Source organism: Crotalus tigris, unplaced genomic scaffold (assembly GCF_016545835.1).
Source record: "Crotalus tigris isolate CLP2741 ecotype Arizona unplaced genomic scaffold, ASM1654583v1 scf7180000021012.54671, whole genome shotgun sequence".
Lineage (NCBI taxonomy): Eukaryota > Metazoa > Chordata > Lepidosauria > Squamata > Viperidae > Crotalus > Crotalus tigris.
In genome coordinates this window covers 32,320-48,683 of record NW_024098312.1, presented here as the reverse complement: position 1 = coordinate 48,683, position 16,364 = coordinate 32,320, and the positions used below count along the sequence as shown (strand labels likewise).

General features: G+C 49.4%; 1 protein-coding gene across 1 annotated transcript in view; it reads left to right on the top strand.

Annotated features, from left to right (window-relative positions):
- Positions 1-958: 958 nt before the first annotated feature.
- LOC120319935 (forkhead box protein N1-like) overlaps positions 959-16,364 on the top strand; it is a gene marked incomplete at its 5' end in the record, with an annotated part of 34,419 nt that continues 19,013 nt past the window's right edge. Inside the window, 3 exons of the mRNA XM_039369302.1 lie at positions 959-1,198; positions 2,415-2,522; positions 6,246-6,376. Coding sequence (XP_039225236.1) covers positions 959-1,198; positions 2,415-2,522; positions 6,246-6,376 — 479 coding nt within the window. The remainder of the gene's footprint in view (positions 1,199-2,414; positions 2,523-6,245; positions 6,377-16,364) is intronic.

Below are 16,364 nucleotides of genomic sequence, written 5' to 3'. Positions count from 1 at the left end.
CCCCATCCCAAAAAAGCTGAGCTCTCCCGTCTTTCTGCTGAGCTGGGCAGGGCAACAGGGCTGATGTAGTTGGGGAGGGGGTGGGACGGAGGCCGCCCCTCCTCTGGGAACCAGGGGTGGGGGTGGTGCCAGATAGGACCGCATGGTTTAGGAGGGGTCTTCCCCTTGCCAAGCTGAAATACCTCCCTCCCCCTGCAAGCTTTTTCCAGCTGCCCACCAAATTTCTATTCTATATTCTATATTCTATATTCTATTGTGTTCCTTATTCTATCCTATTCTAGATTCTATTCTTGTTTTAATTTATTCTATTCTATTCTATATTCTACTCTAGTCTATATTCTATTCCTTATTCTATTCTATTCTATATTCTATTCTTGTTTTAATTTATTCTATTCTATTCTATTCTATATTCTACTCTATTCTATATTCTACTCCATTCTATATTCTATTCTATTCTATATTCTATTCTTGTTTTAATTTATTCTATTCTATATTCTATTCTATTCCTTATTCTATTCTATTCTATATTCTATTCTATTCTATTCTATTCTATTCTAGTCTAGTCTAGTCTAGTCTAGTCTACTCTATTCTATTCTACTCTACTCTACTCTACCCCACTCCATTCTATGTTCTCCCTTCCCTTCTGCCCCCCTCGTCCTCTCCTCTCCTCCCCCTCCCCTTCGCGGGGTCCCTCACACCCCAGCGCGGCTCTTCCCCACAGGCGCATCCGGGCTTCCACCGCCAGCCCCGCGACGGACACGGCCGGGCGGACCGAAGCCCTCCTGGATCCCCGCGCAGTTCCGCCGCCTCCCCGCCCTGCCCGGAGCAGCTCTTCGCCCGCGTCCCCGCCGGCCAGCACCTTCCCCGGGAGACGGCCGCCTACGAGGTGCCGCCGCCGGCCGAGCCCCCCCGCCGCTCCGCCTACGAGGACGGGGGCGCCGCGCCCTGCGGCCGCTTCCCCGGGGGCGCCCGGCGGAGCCCCTTCCACCCCTACCAGCGGCCGGGGCCGGCGGAGCCCTTCCCCGAGGCGCGGCTGGCCCTGGCGAGGGAGGCCGGCCAGCCCTTCCCGGCCGGCGCGGCCCAGGACGCCTTCGACGGCTTTCCCGCCCAGCTGCCCCACCTGGGCCCCGATCCGGCCTGGAGCAGCGGGACGCCGCACAGCAGCCTCGGGCAGGAGCCCCACCTGCCGCCGGCCCAGGTGAGTCCTCTGGGTGGCCAGCTGAAAGCCAGCGCCGGGGACGATGGGCTTGGTTCCTAGTGGCCTCCGCAGCCTGGGGCTCAACTATCTAGCCCCCCCCCAGCCAGGGTCTCTCCCTCCCCCCCTCCCCCCTCCGGAAGACCCCCCCAACTGCTGAACCCGAGAGGGGGGCAGGAGCCTGGAGTTGGAAGGGACCTCAGAGGTCATCTAGTCCAGCCCCAACCCCCATCCCTCCCAAGGCAGGCGTCCGTATTGCATCAAAGTTTTGTTTGCATTCCTGAAGGGTTACATTAAATTTCCTGAACACTTTATTCTTGCTTTTTTATATATTTTCATTTACCGCTCAAAGTTGTTACCGACCATTCAAAGTCACAACAGCCCTGAAAAAAGTGAACTTATGGCCGGTTTTCACTCTCACAACCCTTGCAGTGTCCCGGCGGTCGCGTGATCAAAATTCTTGGCCGCTGGCTCAGAGTTACGACGGTCGCAGTGTGTCCCGGGGGTGTCGCGTGATCCCCTTTTGCCACCTTCTGCCAAGTGGCGCTGACGGGGCAAGCTGGATCCACTCAACGCCCGGTTACTCACTTATCAACTTCAGTGATTCGCTTAACAACCAGTTGCAATAAAAGTCATCAAATGGGGCAAAACTCACTTAACGACGGTCTCGCTTAGCCACAGAAATTTGAAAGGGGATCACACGACCCCGGGACACTGCAATAGCCACCGATACGAGCCAGTTGCCCAGCGGCCAAATGTTGATCACGTGACCCTGAAAATGATGCTCTTAACAGAGAAAACCAGCCATAGGTCACTTTTTTCAGTGCTGTTATAACTTCGAACGGTCACTAAACGAAGCATGGCAAGCCGAGGAGTGCCTGTAATGTTATGCTCAGGGTGGCAGACAGGGACAGGTCTGCAAGGGTGGGTGGGTGGGTGGGCACTGATCCCTCTGTGCCCTCCCCCTGGATTGAAGGAAACCCCCCCCCCAGAGCTGCATGAACTAGATACGATAGCAGATAACCCTAAAATTGAGGGCAGGAGCAGGGGATGATGGGTGATGGAGGCCAAGAAGCCGGGTGGGCTTCATCCGTGCTCCGGGGCCCCTGGGTTTCTGCCACGTGGGTCTAGGTTGGCTCCTACATCTCTCTGGCCTGGGCAGGAGAGGGTTTTGTCCTTTGGGGAGATCTCAAGGACCCCCACATTCTCTTCCCCACAGGAGGCCCATGCCAGGCTGAAAACAGCCCCCCTGGAGGAGCAGCCCGGCCCCTACTGCTGCCAGCCCCACGGACCCCCAGGGTACTGCACCTCCCACCCCTTCCACCAGGTAAGGGCTGAAGTGAAGGCCCATCACAGCTTCCGGCTGCATTTGCCAGGCTCAGTGAAGTCCTGTAACTGGAGGACCTTTGCATTCAACGCAGCTGAATTATTTCCCTGTCTACCAAAGAGGCAAACTGGCATTTGAGGAGGGGTCTTTGGGATGGAGATCTGGGGGCAATTGCCCTTTGTGGCGCTGGGTCTGAACCCTGGGCCGGCTTGGGGTCCAGGAAAAGCCTTGGTAGTACCCCCTTGAAGTCCATACCTAGTTTTTTTTCTCAACCAACTCAGGAAAATCTGCCCAGATTATACAGAATAACACAGTTGTAAGGGACCCTGGAGGTCTTCTAGTCCAACCCCTGCTCAGGCAGGAAGTCTTATACCATTTCAGGCAAATGGCTGTCCAATCTCCCCTTAAAAAGCTCCAAGGAAGGAGCACCCATAACTTCTGGTTGCAAGCTGTTCCACTGGTTAATTGTGCTCACTATTAGGAAGTTTCTCCTTAGTTCCAGGTTGCTTCTCTCCTTGATTAGTTTCCATCCGTTGCTTCTTGTTCTGCCTTCAGGCGCCTTGGAGAATAGCTTGACTCCCTCTTCTTTGGGGCACCCCTGAGATACTGTAACACAGCTATCATGTCCCCCCTCGACCTTCTCTTTGTTAAATTAGACATCCCCAATTCCAGCAGCCTTTCCTTATATGTTTTAGCCTCCAGTCCCCTAATCATCTCTGTTGCTCTTCTCTGCACTCTTTCCAGAGTCTCAGCATCTTTTTTACATCGTGGTGACCAAAACTGGATGCCGTATTCCAAGTGTGGCCCTACCAAGGCCTTGTAAAGTGGTATTAACACTTCCTGTGATCTTGATTCTATCCCTCTGCTAATGCAGCCCAGCACTGTGTTGGCTTTTGGGGCAGCTGCAGCGCACGGCTGGCTCGTATTGAAGGGATGGTCCACTAGGACTCCAAGATCCCTCTCCTAGTTGCTACTATTGAGCAAGGTACCACCTATACTACAGCTGTGCATTTGGTTTCAAAGCCTTTTGATGAATGGCCATTTTGCCCTGTATGGTCTTCCCCAATTTGGGGTCTTCTGAATCTCCTGGATTTCAAGTTCTGCAATTCCAGGGGTAGGTCAGGATTCTACTGGCTGGGGATTATGGGTCACGGGAGCAAGGCTTTTGCAGGTGAGAGGTTGGAGAAGCTTCAAAACACACAGGCAAGCTTATATCAGCTCTGGAACTGGTTCGGCTAGTCTTGGGCCATCGCTCTGCCTACCGAGCCCGTCACTTCTTCCTGGTTTGATTATCTCAGATTATCTGCTGCTTATCAAACTCTCCTTCCAAGGTCATTGCTGTCAGATGCCGGCCAATTAAAGGTCAGAGACCTTCAGCCATCCTGCCCCTCTTCATCATACTGTCCACAGAGTCACAGAGAAAAGAAGAAATAGGGGAGACAAGACAGCAGCGTTCCAGTATCTGAGGGGCTGCCACAAAGAAGAGGGGGTGAAACTATTCTCCAAAGCGCCAGAGGGAAGGACAAGAAACAATGGTTGGAAACTGACCAAAGAGAGAAGCAACCTGGAATTAAGGAGAAACTTCCCAACAGTGAGAACAATTAACCAGTGGAACAGCTGGCCACCAGAAATTGTGGGCGCTCCATCACTGGAGATTTTCAAGAAGAGGCTACACAGTCACTTGTCTGAGATAGTATAGGTTCTCCTGCTTGAGGGGGTGGCTGGACTAGAAGACCTCCAAGGTCCCTTCTAGCTCTATGCTATCCTATCCTATCCTATCCTATCCTATCCTATCCTATCCTATCCTATTCTATTCTAATCTAATTTTAATTTTATTCTAATCTAATCTAATTTTAATTCTATTCTATTCTAATCTAATCTAATTTTAATTCTATTCTATTCTATTCATCTAATCTAATTTTAATTCTATTCTATTCTAGTCTAGTCTATTCTATTCTAGTCTAGTCTAGTCTAGTCTAGTCTATTCTATTCAAGTTGGGAGGGGTCCCTTGAACCATTAACGCCCAAGGGCAGACCTGGCCATTTTACGGCTCCTGGTCCACATCTGGCCTTTTGACTGCCCTGTCCAGCCTGAATGGATTGCTTTTACAAATATCCTTCACTTATGACCACTGTTGCTAAGCGAGAGAGTTGCTAAGTGAGTTTTGTCCCATTTTACGACCTTTTTGCCACTGTTGTTAAGTGAATCTGGCTTCCCCTATTGCCTTTGCTGGTCAGAGAAGGGGACCCCATGACCTTGGGGACACAGCAGTGGATCAGTTGCTGAGTTTCTGAATTTTGAACACGTCAAAAGGCTACAACGGTCATAAGTGTAAAAATGATCATATGTCCCTTTTTTCAGTGCTTTTGTAGCTTCGAACGGTCACTAAATTAACTGTTGCAAGTTGAGGACAGCTTGACTTGACAACTGAGCCCAAAATTTCTGCTGCTAAGTAATACATTGAGTTTTATCTCCTTTTATGAACTATTGTAATCAGAGGACTGTGTAGTTTGAAGGCGACTGCGTTTTTTTTCTCGATGTGCGGATGTGCGTGCATGTCTGCATATCGTCTTCACAGGCCATGTTAGTTCGGCCCTCCACGACGGCTCCAGTTTCTCACGTGGCCCCTTGAGAAAATGAGTTCCCCCCCCCGCCCACGTAGGTTCTAGCTGATGTGGGGCACCAGGGCTGGACATCCCGTCCCCCAACTTAAGCAGGCAGCTGGGCTCCAACATGGCAGAAGCCACTCCGATGGTCTGGATGGGGCCGCTGGAGGAGGGACTTGACTGCAAAGTGGAACGGCAGCAGCATCCGAGGGGTTGACCCTCCGTGGGGGATGCCATTCCCTTTTAGACCTGGCCCCTCGAAGCCCGTTGCTTCCCTTCCTCTCTTTCCCACATTGCCACAAACGTTTGGCTTGTAGCAGCCTGGAGTTGTGTTCACAGCTGACGCCTACACTGACAATTGCAATCTGCCAATTATTGCAAAATGTCCGTTTGTTTGAAGATGGGTCATCAAGTCTGTGTTGGCTCTTAGTGACCCCATAGTTTTTTCTCCATGGCAATCGGCTCCTAAACTGGACTATTTTTGGGGGGGCAACGATGTCCCCATCGCTACTGTCTCTGAATATCCCTCCTCCTCCAGCTGGTCATCCTCTCTCTCCTTCCATCTTTTCCCACCAAGGTGATTCCTGTCCACGGATTTGGAAGCAGGGTTCTGCTGTTGCAGCCATCTGTATTCTGTGCCATCTATAGCAGTGTTTCCCAACCTTGACCAGTTTAAGGCATGTGGACTTCAACTCCCAGAATTCCACAGCCAGCAATGCTGGCTGTGGAATTCTGGGAGTTGAAGTCCTCATGCCTTAAACTGGTCAAGGTTGAGAAACACTGTTCTATAGGTTGACAGACTTGAAGGCACAGAGCATAACCCATCCACCCATCCATCCACCCATCAATCCCTCAATCTCCTATCCTAGAATTATGCAATTAAGTATCATTTCCTCAGGGAAGAACTTTGCATTTGCCTTTTAAATGAAATTTCACTCTGATATTCGCCACTATTGCAAATTACACTCTGTGGCTTTCAGCCCGTTTCTTGGCGGGCTTTGAGAATCCAAGATGGACTTTCCACATTTTTTAGTTCCTTGCCCTTAAAAAGACTGACCATAAAATCTGACCGAGAAAGCAAGCCCAGCTGCATTTCTCCTCTTCTTCTGCTTTCAGTATCTCGCCAGCAACGCCCTTCCGCTCCCCTTCCTCTCGGCTCCCCACCACCCCTACCAGAGGATGGGGCTGCCAGGACCTCCACAGCCACCACCACCACCCCTCTTTCCAAAGCCCATCTACTCTTACAGGTAAGTGTTCGCCGGCATTCGCACCCGGCTGCTCTGGGACCTCGGCGGGGGCACCGGAGTTTGGCTCCCAACTGACCAGAGCCTCATTGGGAACGTCTCCGGGTTCCCACTATAGGATGGGGAGGGGGGGCAAATTGGAGAAATGTCTGCGACAACAGGGGTGTACACAATCCAATACACATTACCACAATCCCTGGAGAAAGGAAGAGGCCAGCCCCTGGCAGAGGCTGAAGAATGTACCATGAGTGTCCAGGGCAGAAGCTCACCGATCGCGGCTGAAGTTCAGATTTTGTAGGAAATGTGGGGAGGGAACTGTGCAAGGATCTCGTGGTTTTGCCAAGAAAGAAAAACTCTGCCTGTAAGGGCCTTGGGAGACGGGTCAGGGCCACAGACTAGGCCACAGTCAGCTAAGAGGCAGCCGAGTCTGCAGAAGGAACAGGGGCGTGGCCAGGGAGAGGGTGAATTCTAGTCCCGCCTTAGGCATGGATGCCGACTGGGTGACATTTGGCCAATCACCAGGAGCTGGTGAGTTCTAGTCCCGCCTTAGGCATGAAAGCCAGCTGGGTAACTTTGGGCCAATCACCAGGAGACGGTGAGTTCTAGTCCTGCCTTAAGGCATGAAAGCCAGCTGGGTGACTTTGAGCCAATCACCAGGAGACGGTGAATTCCAGTCCCGCCTTAGGCATGAAAGCCAGCTGGGTGACTTTGAGCCAATCACCAGGAGACGGTGAGTTCTAGTCCCGCCTTAGGCATGAAAGCCAGCTGGATGACTTTGAGCCAATCACTAGGAGACGGTGAATTCCAGTCCTGCCTTAGGCATGAAAGCCAGCTGGGTGACTTTGAGCCAATCACCAGGAGACGGTGAATTCTAGTCCCGTCTTAGGCATGAAAGCCAGCTGGGTGACTTTGAGCCAATCACTAGGAGACGGTGAATTCTAGTCCCGCCTTAGGCATGAAAGCCAGCTGGGTGACTTTGGGCCAATCACCAGGAGATGGTGAATTCTAGTCCTGCCTTAGGTGTGAAAACTGCCTGGGTGATTTTGGGCCAATCACCAGGAGATGGAGAGTTCCAGTCTGACCTTAGGCGCAAAAGCCGGCTGATTGGGACTGCAGAGGTGTGCCAAATCAGGAAATAAAGCCAGCCAGTCTTTCTGCAGATTGCTGACTTTGCCCACCTCTGCAAACCCACCAAATGTCCTTTGAGTGAGACTTTTTGTAAGGAAGACGGCTGGGAAAACGTCGTGAAGTTCCTCAGAGGAGAATAATTTGGGGTTCCAACTCAAGCCGGGATTGCACAAGAACAAATCAAAATGAAATCCAGACAGATGTGAGGAAAAGAGATGTATTTCTTTATTGCCAAAAGCAAAGAGGCTTGCTTGCCTGTGGGGGTAGCTACAGAGAAGATGGGATACAAAAGGGCTGCTTTATAGGGGAGCCTGTCCTTGGTGTGAATCTTGCGGGGTGTGAGTGTGTGTACGAACTGGTACTAGGGCAGGGGTAGGCAACCTTTGCTCTTTTATGACTCAAGGACTTCAACTCCCAGAATTCCTGAGCCAGCATGGCACAGCTTGGAAACCTCTCCCTTTCCCCTCAGCATGGCTGGCTCAGGAATTCTGGGAGTTGAAATCCACGAGTCATGAAGGGGCCATAGTTCCCCCATGCTGGCTCAGGAATTCTGGGAGTTGAAGTCCACCAGTCATGAAGGGGCCATAGTTTCCCCCACCCTGGCTCAGGAATTCTGGGAGTTGAAGTCCACAAGTCATAAAAGAGCCGAGGTTGCCTACCCCTGTTCTAGGGTGACACTTAAGGGGCATAGATGTATGTATGTGTTGATGCCCCACCTCCGATTAATTAAGTCAAAAGATGTGAATTAAGTCTCTTCCTTTGAACTGTGTTATAATTATCTTCCCATTGTGTTCATTTAATTTTTCTGTGCTTGCTTGCGGGTATTTATAATTTGAAATAAGTGTTCAACAATTATTTACATTTGCTGTAAGTTCAAAAGGATTTTGGAGGCTGTTCAACAGTAACTTTGTTGGAGACCTACGTTGGCAAACTTATGATTCCCTACACCATGGCCCGGTAGTGCAGGGCTTTTCAACCTTTTCACCCATTGTACCACTTTTAGGATATGGCAATATCCGAATACCACCAGTCGCCTAGCAAGGTGTCAAAAACTTGATGACCAAAAAAAAGAAAAGGGAAAAAAGTGATAAAGTACAGGTAGTCCTCGACTTACAACAGTTCGCTTAATGACTGTTCGAAGTTACAATGGCCCTGAAAAAAGTGCCCCCCAAGCCACAGCCGAGCAAGACACCTGCCTGCCCACCTGGCGGTGCTCTTCCTCCTGTCTTAGGTTTTCATTGTTGTGAGCATTTCTGTTGAGGATTGGCAATGGGGGTGGGGTGGGGGGTGTTTGGTTTTTATTCCCCCCATCTGCTGGGTGGTTGCAGCAGGTTTTGGTCACTTCACGTGACCCTGGGAGACTGTGACTGTCATAAATATGAATCAGTTGCCAAGCATCTGAATGTCAATCACAAGACCCTGGAGAGGCTGCAACGTTCCAGCTGATCGGCGCTTCTTCTGGACTCAGCAGAAGCGCCAGGATCAGTGCTGCTTTCCAGCTGATTGGTGCTTCTTCTGGGCTCAGCAAAAGCACCAGGATCAGTGCTGCTTTCCAGCTGGAGCCTGGCGCTGATCCTGGTGCTTCCATTGAGCCCTGACAGCCCCAAAGAAGCGCCGATCAGCTGGAAAGCGGCACTGATCCTGGCGCTTCCGCTGAGCCCTGCAGCTCCAGCCGTCTCTCGCTCAGGCATGTGCAGTGCTGTCATCGGTTCAGCTCATTCCCCTCCCCCGCTACCCCTTTTCTAGGATGGTCGCGTACCACCTGCCAGGTGCCAATGGACCACAGGTGGTACCCGTAGCACTGGTTGAAAAGCCCTGCCATATACAATATTTCTAACACAGTTATATAATTTATAAATTCTTCCCACATCCTGGACCCTCTGTGGGTTCAGAGGTGGTCTGCATTGCCCCGGTCAGTTCCAGAGTCCAAGACCTCAGGTGCTGAACAGGTCTCCTCCACCATGCTGGAGTCCCTCATTCTCGAAAGAGTGCAGAGAAGAGCAACAAAGATGATCAGGGGACTGGAGGCTAAAACATATAAGGAACAGTTGCTGGAATTGGGTATGTCCAGTTTAACGAAGAGAAGGACGAGGGGGGACAGGATAGCAGTGTTCCAATATCTCAGGGGCTGCCCCAAAGAAGAGGCAGTCAAGCTGTTCTCCAAAGCACCTGAAGGCAAGACAAGAAGCAATGGATGGAAACTAATCAAGGAGAGAAGCAACCTGGAACTAAGGAGAATTCCTGACTGTTAGAACAACTAACCAGTGGAACAACCTGCCTCCAGAAACGGTGAATGCTCCAACACTGGAAATCTTTAAGAAGAGACTGGACAGCCATTTGTCCAAAAATGGTATAGGGCTGTGGTGGCGAACCTATGGCATGCGTGCCACAGGTGGCACTCAGAGCCCTCTCATTGGGCACGCGTGCCGTTGCCCCAGTCCTAGGCCTTCAGCTGGGGTTTATAAAACCTTTTATAAAACCTCCCGTGTGCAAAAAAAAAAAAAAAAAGGTTCAATCAATCAATCAATTTCAACTTCTCGCGGGGGAAAAAAAGATCTCACTAAGTTAGAATTGATTGATTGAACTTTTTAGCCCCACCCAGTCTGCCGTTACCACCGCAGCCACGCCCACCCAATGGGCCACGCCCACCTGGCACCCAGTGATACATCAGTGGGTTTTGGGTTGCAGTTTGGGCACTCGGTCTGTAAAAGGTTCGCCATCACTGGTATAGGTTGTCCTGCCTGAGCAGGGGGTTGGACTAGATGACCACCACCACCATCACCACCACCACCACCACCACCATCATCATCATCATCATCATTATTATTATTATCAATCATCGCACAGTCAGCCAGATGTTCAGACTGGATTTGGCATTTTGTCTACCTATCGAGTCCTTACCCAGGACCTGGGATAGGCAGATGTGGATGTTTGATGGTATTACAGTATCGTCGCAGGATGGAAGCAGTTCCTAATAAGGCCGCCTTTTGCAATTGACTAATAGCGAATTTGTCAATGCCAATGGTGTTCAAGTGGTGCTCCAGTTGTTTTGGGATTGCACCCAAGGAGCCTATTACTATTGGTACTACCCTTGCTTGCTTTTGCCACAGTCTTTCTATTTCTATTTGTAGGTCTTTGTATTTTGTTATCTTCTCCAGTTCTTTCTCTTCTATTCTGCTATCTCCAGGCACTGCCACGTCCCCACTTTGCATCTTAAGAAGACAGAACTCTTGGAATAGTTCTTCCAACAGGAATCCTTTATTAAGAGAAAATGGTTGCAGGCATGCTAGACAGGACTTGGGGTTCAAGCTCTCCCATTCAAGGTTTTAAGGGGTTCCCCAGTAGTCCCACCCAATCAACCCCCCTTCCAGTGATAGTTTCAAGTATCACAATTCCATCCCCTTTCTTCTTCCGTCTGGATGGAGACTTCAGATAACTACATGAAAGGCAATTACTCTTCTTTGATATGTTAAAGCTTAGAGGCCACAATAAACACACATTCAGTCCTTTGAAGTGTGCTGAAGGAAGTGAGGGCCATAAAGCCCCTTTGCTCTCCCCCTTTTCTCCCTCTTATGGCAGAATCCAGAGAAGGCAGAATTGGGAGTTTCTATGTTTGATAATTAAAGATGAAATATAATTGGATTCTGACATCCGGCCCCTCTTAACAATAAGAGAGATCCACCTGAAAGAAAACACAAGTAAAAAATTTAGTTAGGCTTGTTAGGATACTCTGTGTGAAACTTCTTCAATAGCTTCGGGGCTCTGACGTGACGTTTATGGACCCACTCATTTTGTGAGGCAGGGAGGTGTTTCCAGGCAACTAGGTACTGAGTTGTTCCACGATATCTCCTAGAGTCAAGGATCTCTTTTATTTCGAAGTGTTGTTCCCCCTCCACCATGATTGGAGGTGGTGGGGGGGGGATTTTTGGCCGTAGAGGTGACTGATGCTCTCTTTTCAGCAAGCTGCAATGAAAAATTGGGTGTATTTGCCTGAGGTTTTTGGGTAATTCTAATTCTACTGTTACTGGATTTATGATCCTTTTAATTGGAAAAGGTCCTATATATTTTGGTCCAAGTTTTTTACAGGGCTGTAGGGACTTTAGGTATTTTGTAGATAAGTACACCATTTCTCCTATAATGAATGGTGTAGGCTCAACCCTTTTTTTATCGGCTTGTGCTTTGTATGCCCGCCTAGCTTCATCTAGTGATTTTCTGACTATTGGCCAGGTGTTTTGTAGGTTTTCCATCCATTCTTTCAGTGAAGGGATCGTTGGTTCTTTTGGGGTTAACTCTGGCATAGGGTTGAAACTTTGGCCGTTGGCTATTTGAAAAGGAGTGTAGCCTGTGCTGGAGTGGACTGCATTATTGTAGGCAACTTCTGCAAAAGGAAGTAAGTCCGTCCAATCACTCTGTTGGAAATTTAAAAAACATCTCAAATATTGCTCAAGTACCGACTGGCAGCGTTCCGCTTGTCCATCTGTCTGAGGGTGATGGCTAGATGTCAGTCCCTGAGTGGTCCCTAAGAGGGATAAAAATTCCTTCCAAAATGTAGACGTAAATTGCACTCCCCTATCAGAGATGATGCGTTGGGGTGCCCCGTGCAATCTGTAAATGTGCTGGATAAAAAGTTTTGCTAAGGCCTTTGCAGTGGGAATTTTTTGGCAAGGGATAAAGTGCACCTGTTTGGAAAATAGGTCCGTGACTGTCCAGATAACAGTATTCCCATTGCTTTCAGGCAATTCCACTATAAAATCCATGGCTATTTCCCTCCAGGGGGCTGAGGGACTTGCCACTGGTTGTAACAGCCCTGGCGATTTCCCTTGCAACCTCTTTGCTGATGCACAGGTTGGGCAGCTGGCAACATAACTTTCTATGTCCTTTTTTATTGATGGCCACCAAAATTGCCGTTTAATTAAGTGTAAAGTTTTTACAAATCCAAAATGCCCTGCTGATTTTGTGTCATGGCAAAGGTGCATGAAAGTTAGTCTTTGAGTTGTTGGTATATATAACTTTTCCCCTACCCAAGGCAATCCGTCTCTCATTGTGCACACATGTTTGTTTTTCTGGAACCAATCATCTGTTTCCAAACTTTTTCTGAATTCAATCCCAGTTTGGCTGTCCAGTTGTGGTTTTATTTTGGCTTGGGTTCTTGTGGTTACTGGCGCTGCCAGTTGTGATTCTGCCATTATTGGTCTAGAGTCTGTGGTTCGTGCGCTGTTATATTGGGGCATGCGAGATAGTGCATCTGCCAGGAAGTTCTTTCTTCCTGGTAAATGTTTGAGCTTAAATTGGAATTGGTGAAAATGCTGGGACCAGCGGGCTTGTTTGGGATTGAGTTTCCTGGAAGTTTTCAGGGCTTCTAAATTTTTGTGATCAGTCCATACCTGGAAGGGGATTTTGTTGCCTTCCAGGAACTGTCGCCACGTGAGTAATGCCCAACGTATCCCATAAGCCTCCTTCTCCCATACGGGCCAGCGCTGTTCTGTTTCCGTGAGTTTCTTAGATGTATATGCACAGGGTTGCAATACTGCATCATCATTTTCTTGTAATAGCACAGCCCCCACTGCCACATCACTTGCATCTGCCTGTATTATGAAGGGCTTGTCCATATCTGGGTGCCTTAGTACTGGTTCGGCAGAAAAAAGTCTCTTTAGTCTCTCAAACGCTGCTTGGCACTCCATTGTCCATGTTAGTGGCTGGCTAGGTTTTACTGAGGATGTTCCCTTCGTTTTTAGTAAGTTGGTGAGGGGCAAGGCTATCTGTGCAAATGAGGGGATGAATTGGCGGTAAAAATTTGCAAAGCCCAGGAAACTTTGTAGTTGCTTTCTTGTGCGGGGTGGTGCCCATTCTAATACTGCTCTGACCTTCTCTGGGTCCATTTCAATGCCCTGTGGGGATATGCGATAGCCTAGGTAGTCTATCCTTTCCTGGTGGAATTCGCATTTTGAGAGTTTGGCATATAGGTGAGCGGCTCGCAGCTTCTTTAAAACCGCTCTGACAAGTTTGACGTGTTCTTCTTTTGTTTCGGTAAAGATAAGAATGTCGTCCAAGTAAACAAGGACCCCCTTAAACAGGTGCTCCCTTAGAACGTCATTGATTAATTGCATAAAGACTGCAGGGCCCCCTTGTAATCCAAATGGCAAGACTTTGAATTGATAGCACCCCATGGGGCAGTTAAATGCAGTCTTCCATTCGTCCCCTTCCTTGATTCTCACGCGATAGTAAGCTTCCCTTAAGTCTAGTTTAGAAAAAATTTTCCCTTTCGATAGGTGTGACAGCATGTCTTTCATGAGGGGCAGCGGGTATAGGTTGCTTTCACTGATTGTGTTCAGGGCCCTATAATCCACGCATAAACGTAAAGAGCCATCCTTCTTCTCTCTAAAAAGGACCGGGGCAGCCACTTTAGGCTTAGCTGGTTCAATGAAACCTCTCTCCAGGTTTTTTTTTATAAATCTTTCCATTTCCTCCTTCTCCTTTGGGCTCATGGAGTATAATCTGGGCTTCGGGAGTTTTGCCCCAGGCTTGAATTCAATGGTACAGTCTGTGGGTCGGTGGGGGGGAAGCTCATTCGCCCTCTCCTCACTGAAGACTTCAGCAAGGTCCCTATATTCCTCTGGTATTTCTGTTAATCTTTTTTCCTCTCCTATGGATGCTTTTTCTATTCTTGATTCTGGTAGCCTCTCTTGGGGTTTTAAGTCCATAGGGTCCCCCTTCGGGAATTTGATTTCTGTCGTCCTCCAATTTACCCAGGGGTTCCATTTTTTCAACCATTCCATCCCTAGAATCATTGGGCATTCCATACCTGGGGTCACCACAAACGTTAAGTCCTCTTCATGGTTGCCCAGGGAGAGGTGTATTGGCAGAGTGGCTAGGGTAGCTGGCACCCCCCCTGCTATGGATCCATCTAGCTGGCCAAATGAGATTGGTTGTTCCAGTCTCCTGGATGGGATGCCCAGATTCCCCACTAGTGTTGGGCTAATGAGGCAGCGGGTGCAGCCAGAGTCTATTAAGGCTTTCACCTTCACAGCTTCGGGCATGGGGGGGATTAATATAGTCACTGTTTTGAAGATGGGTGTGATGCGTCCACTTACCAGGGGTTCGCCTTCCGAGCTGTCATCTGAGGCATCCACCGTCCCTGTGGTGTAGGCTGGAGTTCTTTCCCCTTGGTGAGCAGAGGTGGGGTTTTCTGCAATTTCCATCATTTTCATGGCTGTTTCTTTTGGCTTAGCTGAATACCCTCTGGGTTTGTTGATTGGGGATCTGTCTGGGTTGTGCTGGGGGGCCTTTGAGCGGCATTCTACAGCTCGATGCCCTTCTCTTCCGCACTTGAAACACCCCATCTGCTTCTTGGCTGTATCCGATGATTTCACCGGTTGGTGTGTCAGCTCAGGCGGGGGGCGGCTCCATTGTTTTCCTCGGCGATGCCTCTTCAATATGTCGATCTCTGCTTCCTCTGCCAAGACGTACCATTCCTCAAGTCGATGTGGGTCTCCTCGGGGCAGGCAAGCATCATATAGATCATAGTTTAGTCCGTCTTTGAAACGGCCAAGGAGGATGTCTTCTGGCCAATTCAGTTTGCTGGCAATGGCTCGGAATTCTTGTGTATACTCAGCCACTGGGCGTTTGCCCTGCCTCATCGTTGTTATTCTTTCACGGGCTTTGCGATCAGCCAGGGGGTCTTCAAATCGTCTTCTCAAAGAGGACATGAAACGGTTGAAGTTACTGAGTTCTGGGGCATTGGAGTCATGCAGGTTCACCACCCAATCTGCAGCTGGTCCATCCAGGGCAGATTGCACGATCCGGATGCGGGCTTTGTCGCTGGGGATGTCCTGCCCATATTCCTCCATGTAGCTGAGGACTTGGGTTAGGAAAAACCCCAAGCGTGTTGGCTCCCCTTTGAATTTCACCTCCAACGGTGGACGTCTTGGAATGGATCGGTGCCTCCATTGTGGGTGGTAGTGTCTTCCGTCCAGATTTCCATCTGGGTCCGGTAGGGGGTGGGAGCTCCTGGATCAGTAAATGTCCCTGGGGTTGCAGGTTCCACGTCCCCCTCGGTGTCTCTCCCTTTGTGGCTCCAGGAACTGGGGCGGGCGTAGGGCTCAGGAATCTCCTCTCCTAGGGAGCTGAGAGTTCTCTTCATCAGGTCAATAGCTCTCTCTAGGATCCAGTCTGAGTACGGCATACAGCTTCCTCCCTCTTCACTTGCGTGCAGGGATTTCTCCATCTCCTGCTTCCATTCTGGTTGCTTGGTCCCCCGTCTCAGGGTCACTTTTCTTGATTCCTTTCCCCACTCGCTTTTCTTTCCAACGCCCATCGACCAGCGAGGCTTGTGGTCCTGTGTCTCCACCACTTCTTCTTCTGAGAAATCTGGCCTCTCGGATCCCAACATCTGGCAAGGTTCCAACTGGGTCAGCGGCTCTCTTTCCAGGGAGTTTTCTCCCTCTCTTGCTTCGTTGTCTGACATGGTAAATTTTTGCAAAATCCCCCGGCAAGGGTCTACCTTCCAGGTGGATTAATTTTGCAAGTCCTGTCTAATGTAAGGACCCACCCCACTTTGCATCTTAAGAAGACAGAACTCTTGGAATAGTCTTCCAACAGGAATCCTTTATTAAGAGAAAATGGTTGCAGGCATGCTAGACAGGACTTGGGGTTCAAGCTCTCCCATTCAAGGTTTTAAGGGGTTCCCCAGTAGTCCCACCCAATCAACCCCCCTTCCAGTGATAGTTTCAAGTATCACAATTCCATCCCCTTTCTTCTTCCGTCTGGATGGAGACTTCAGATAACTACATGAAAGGCAATTACTCTTCTTTGATATGTTAAAGCTTAGAGGCCACAATAAACACACATTCAGTCCTTTGAAGTG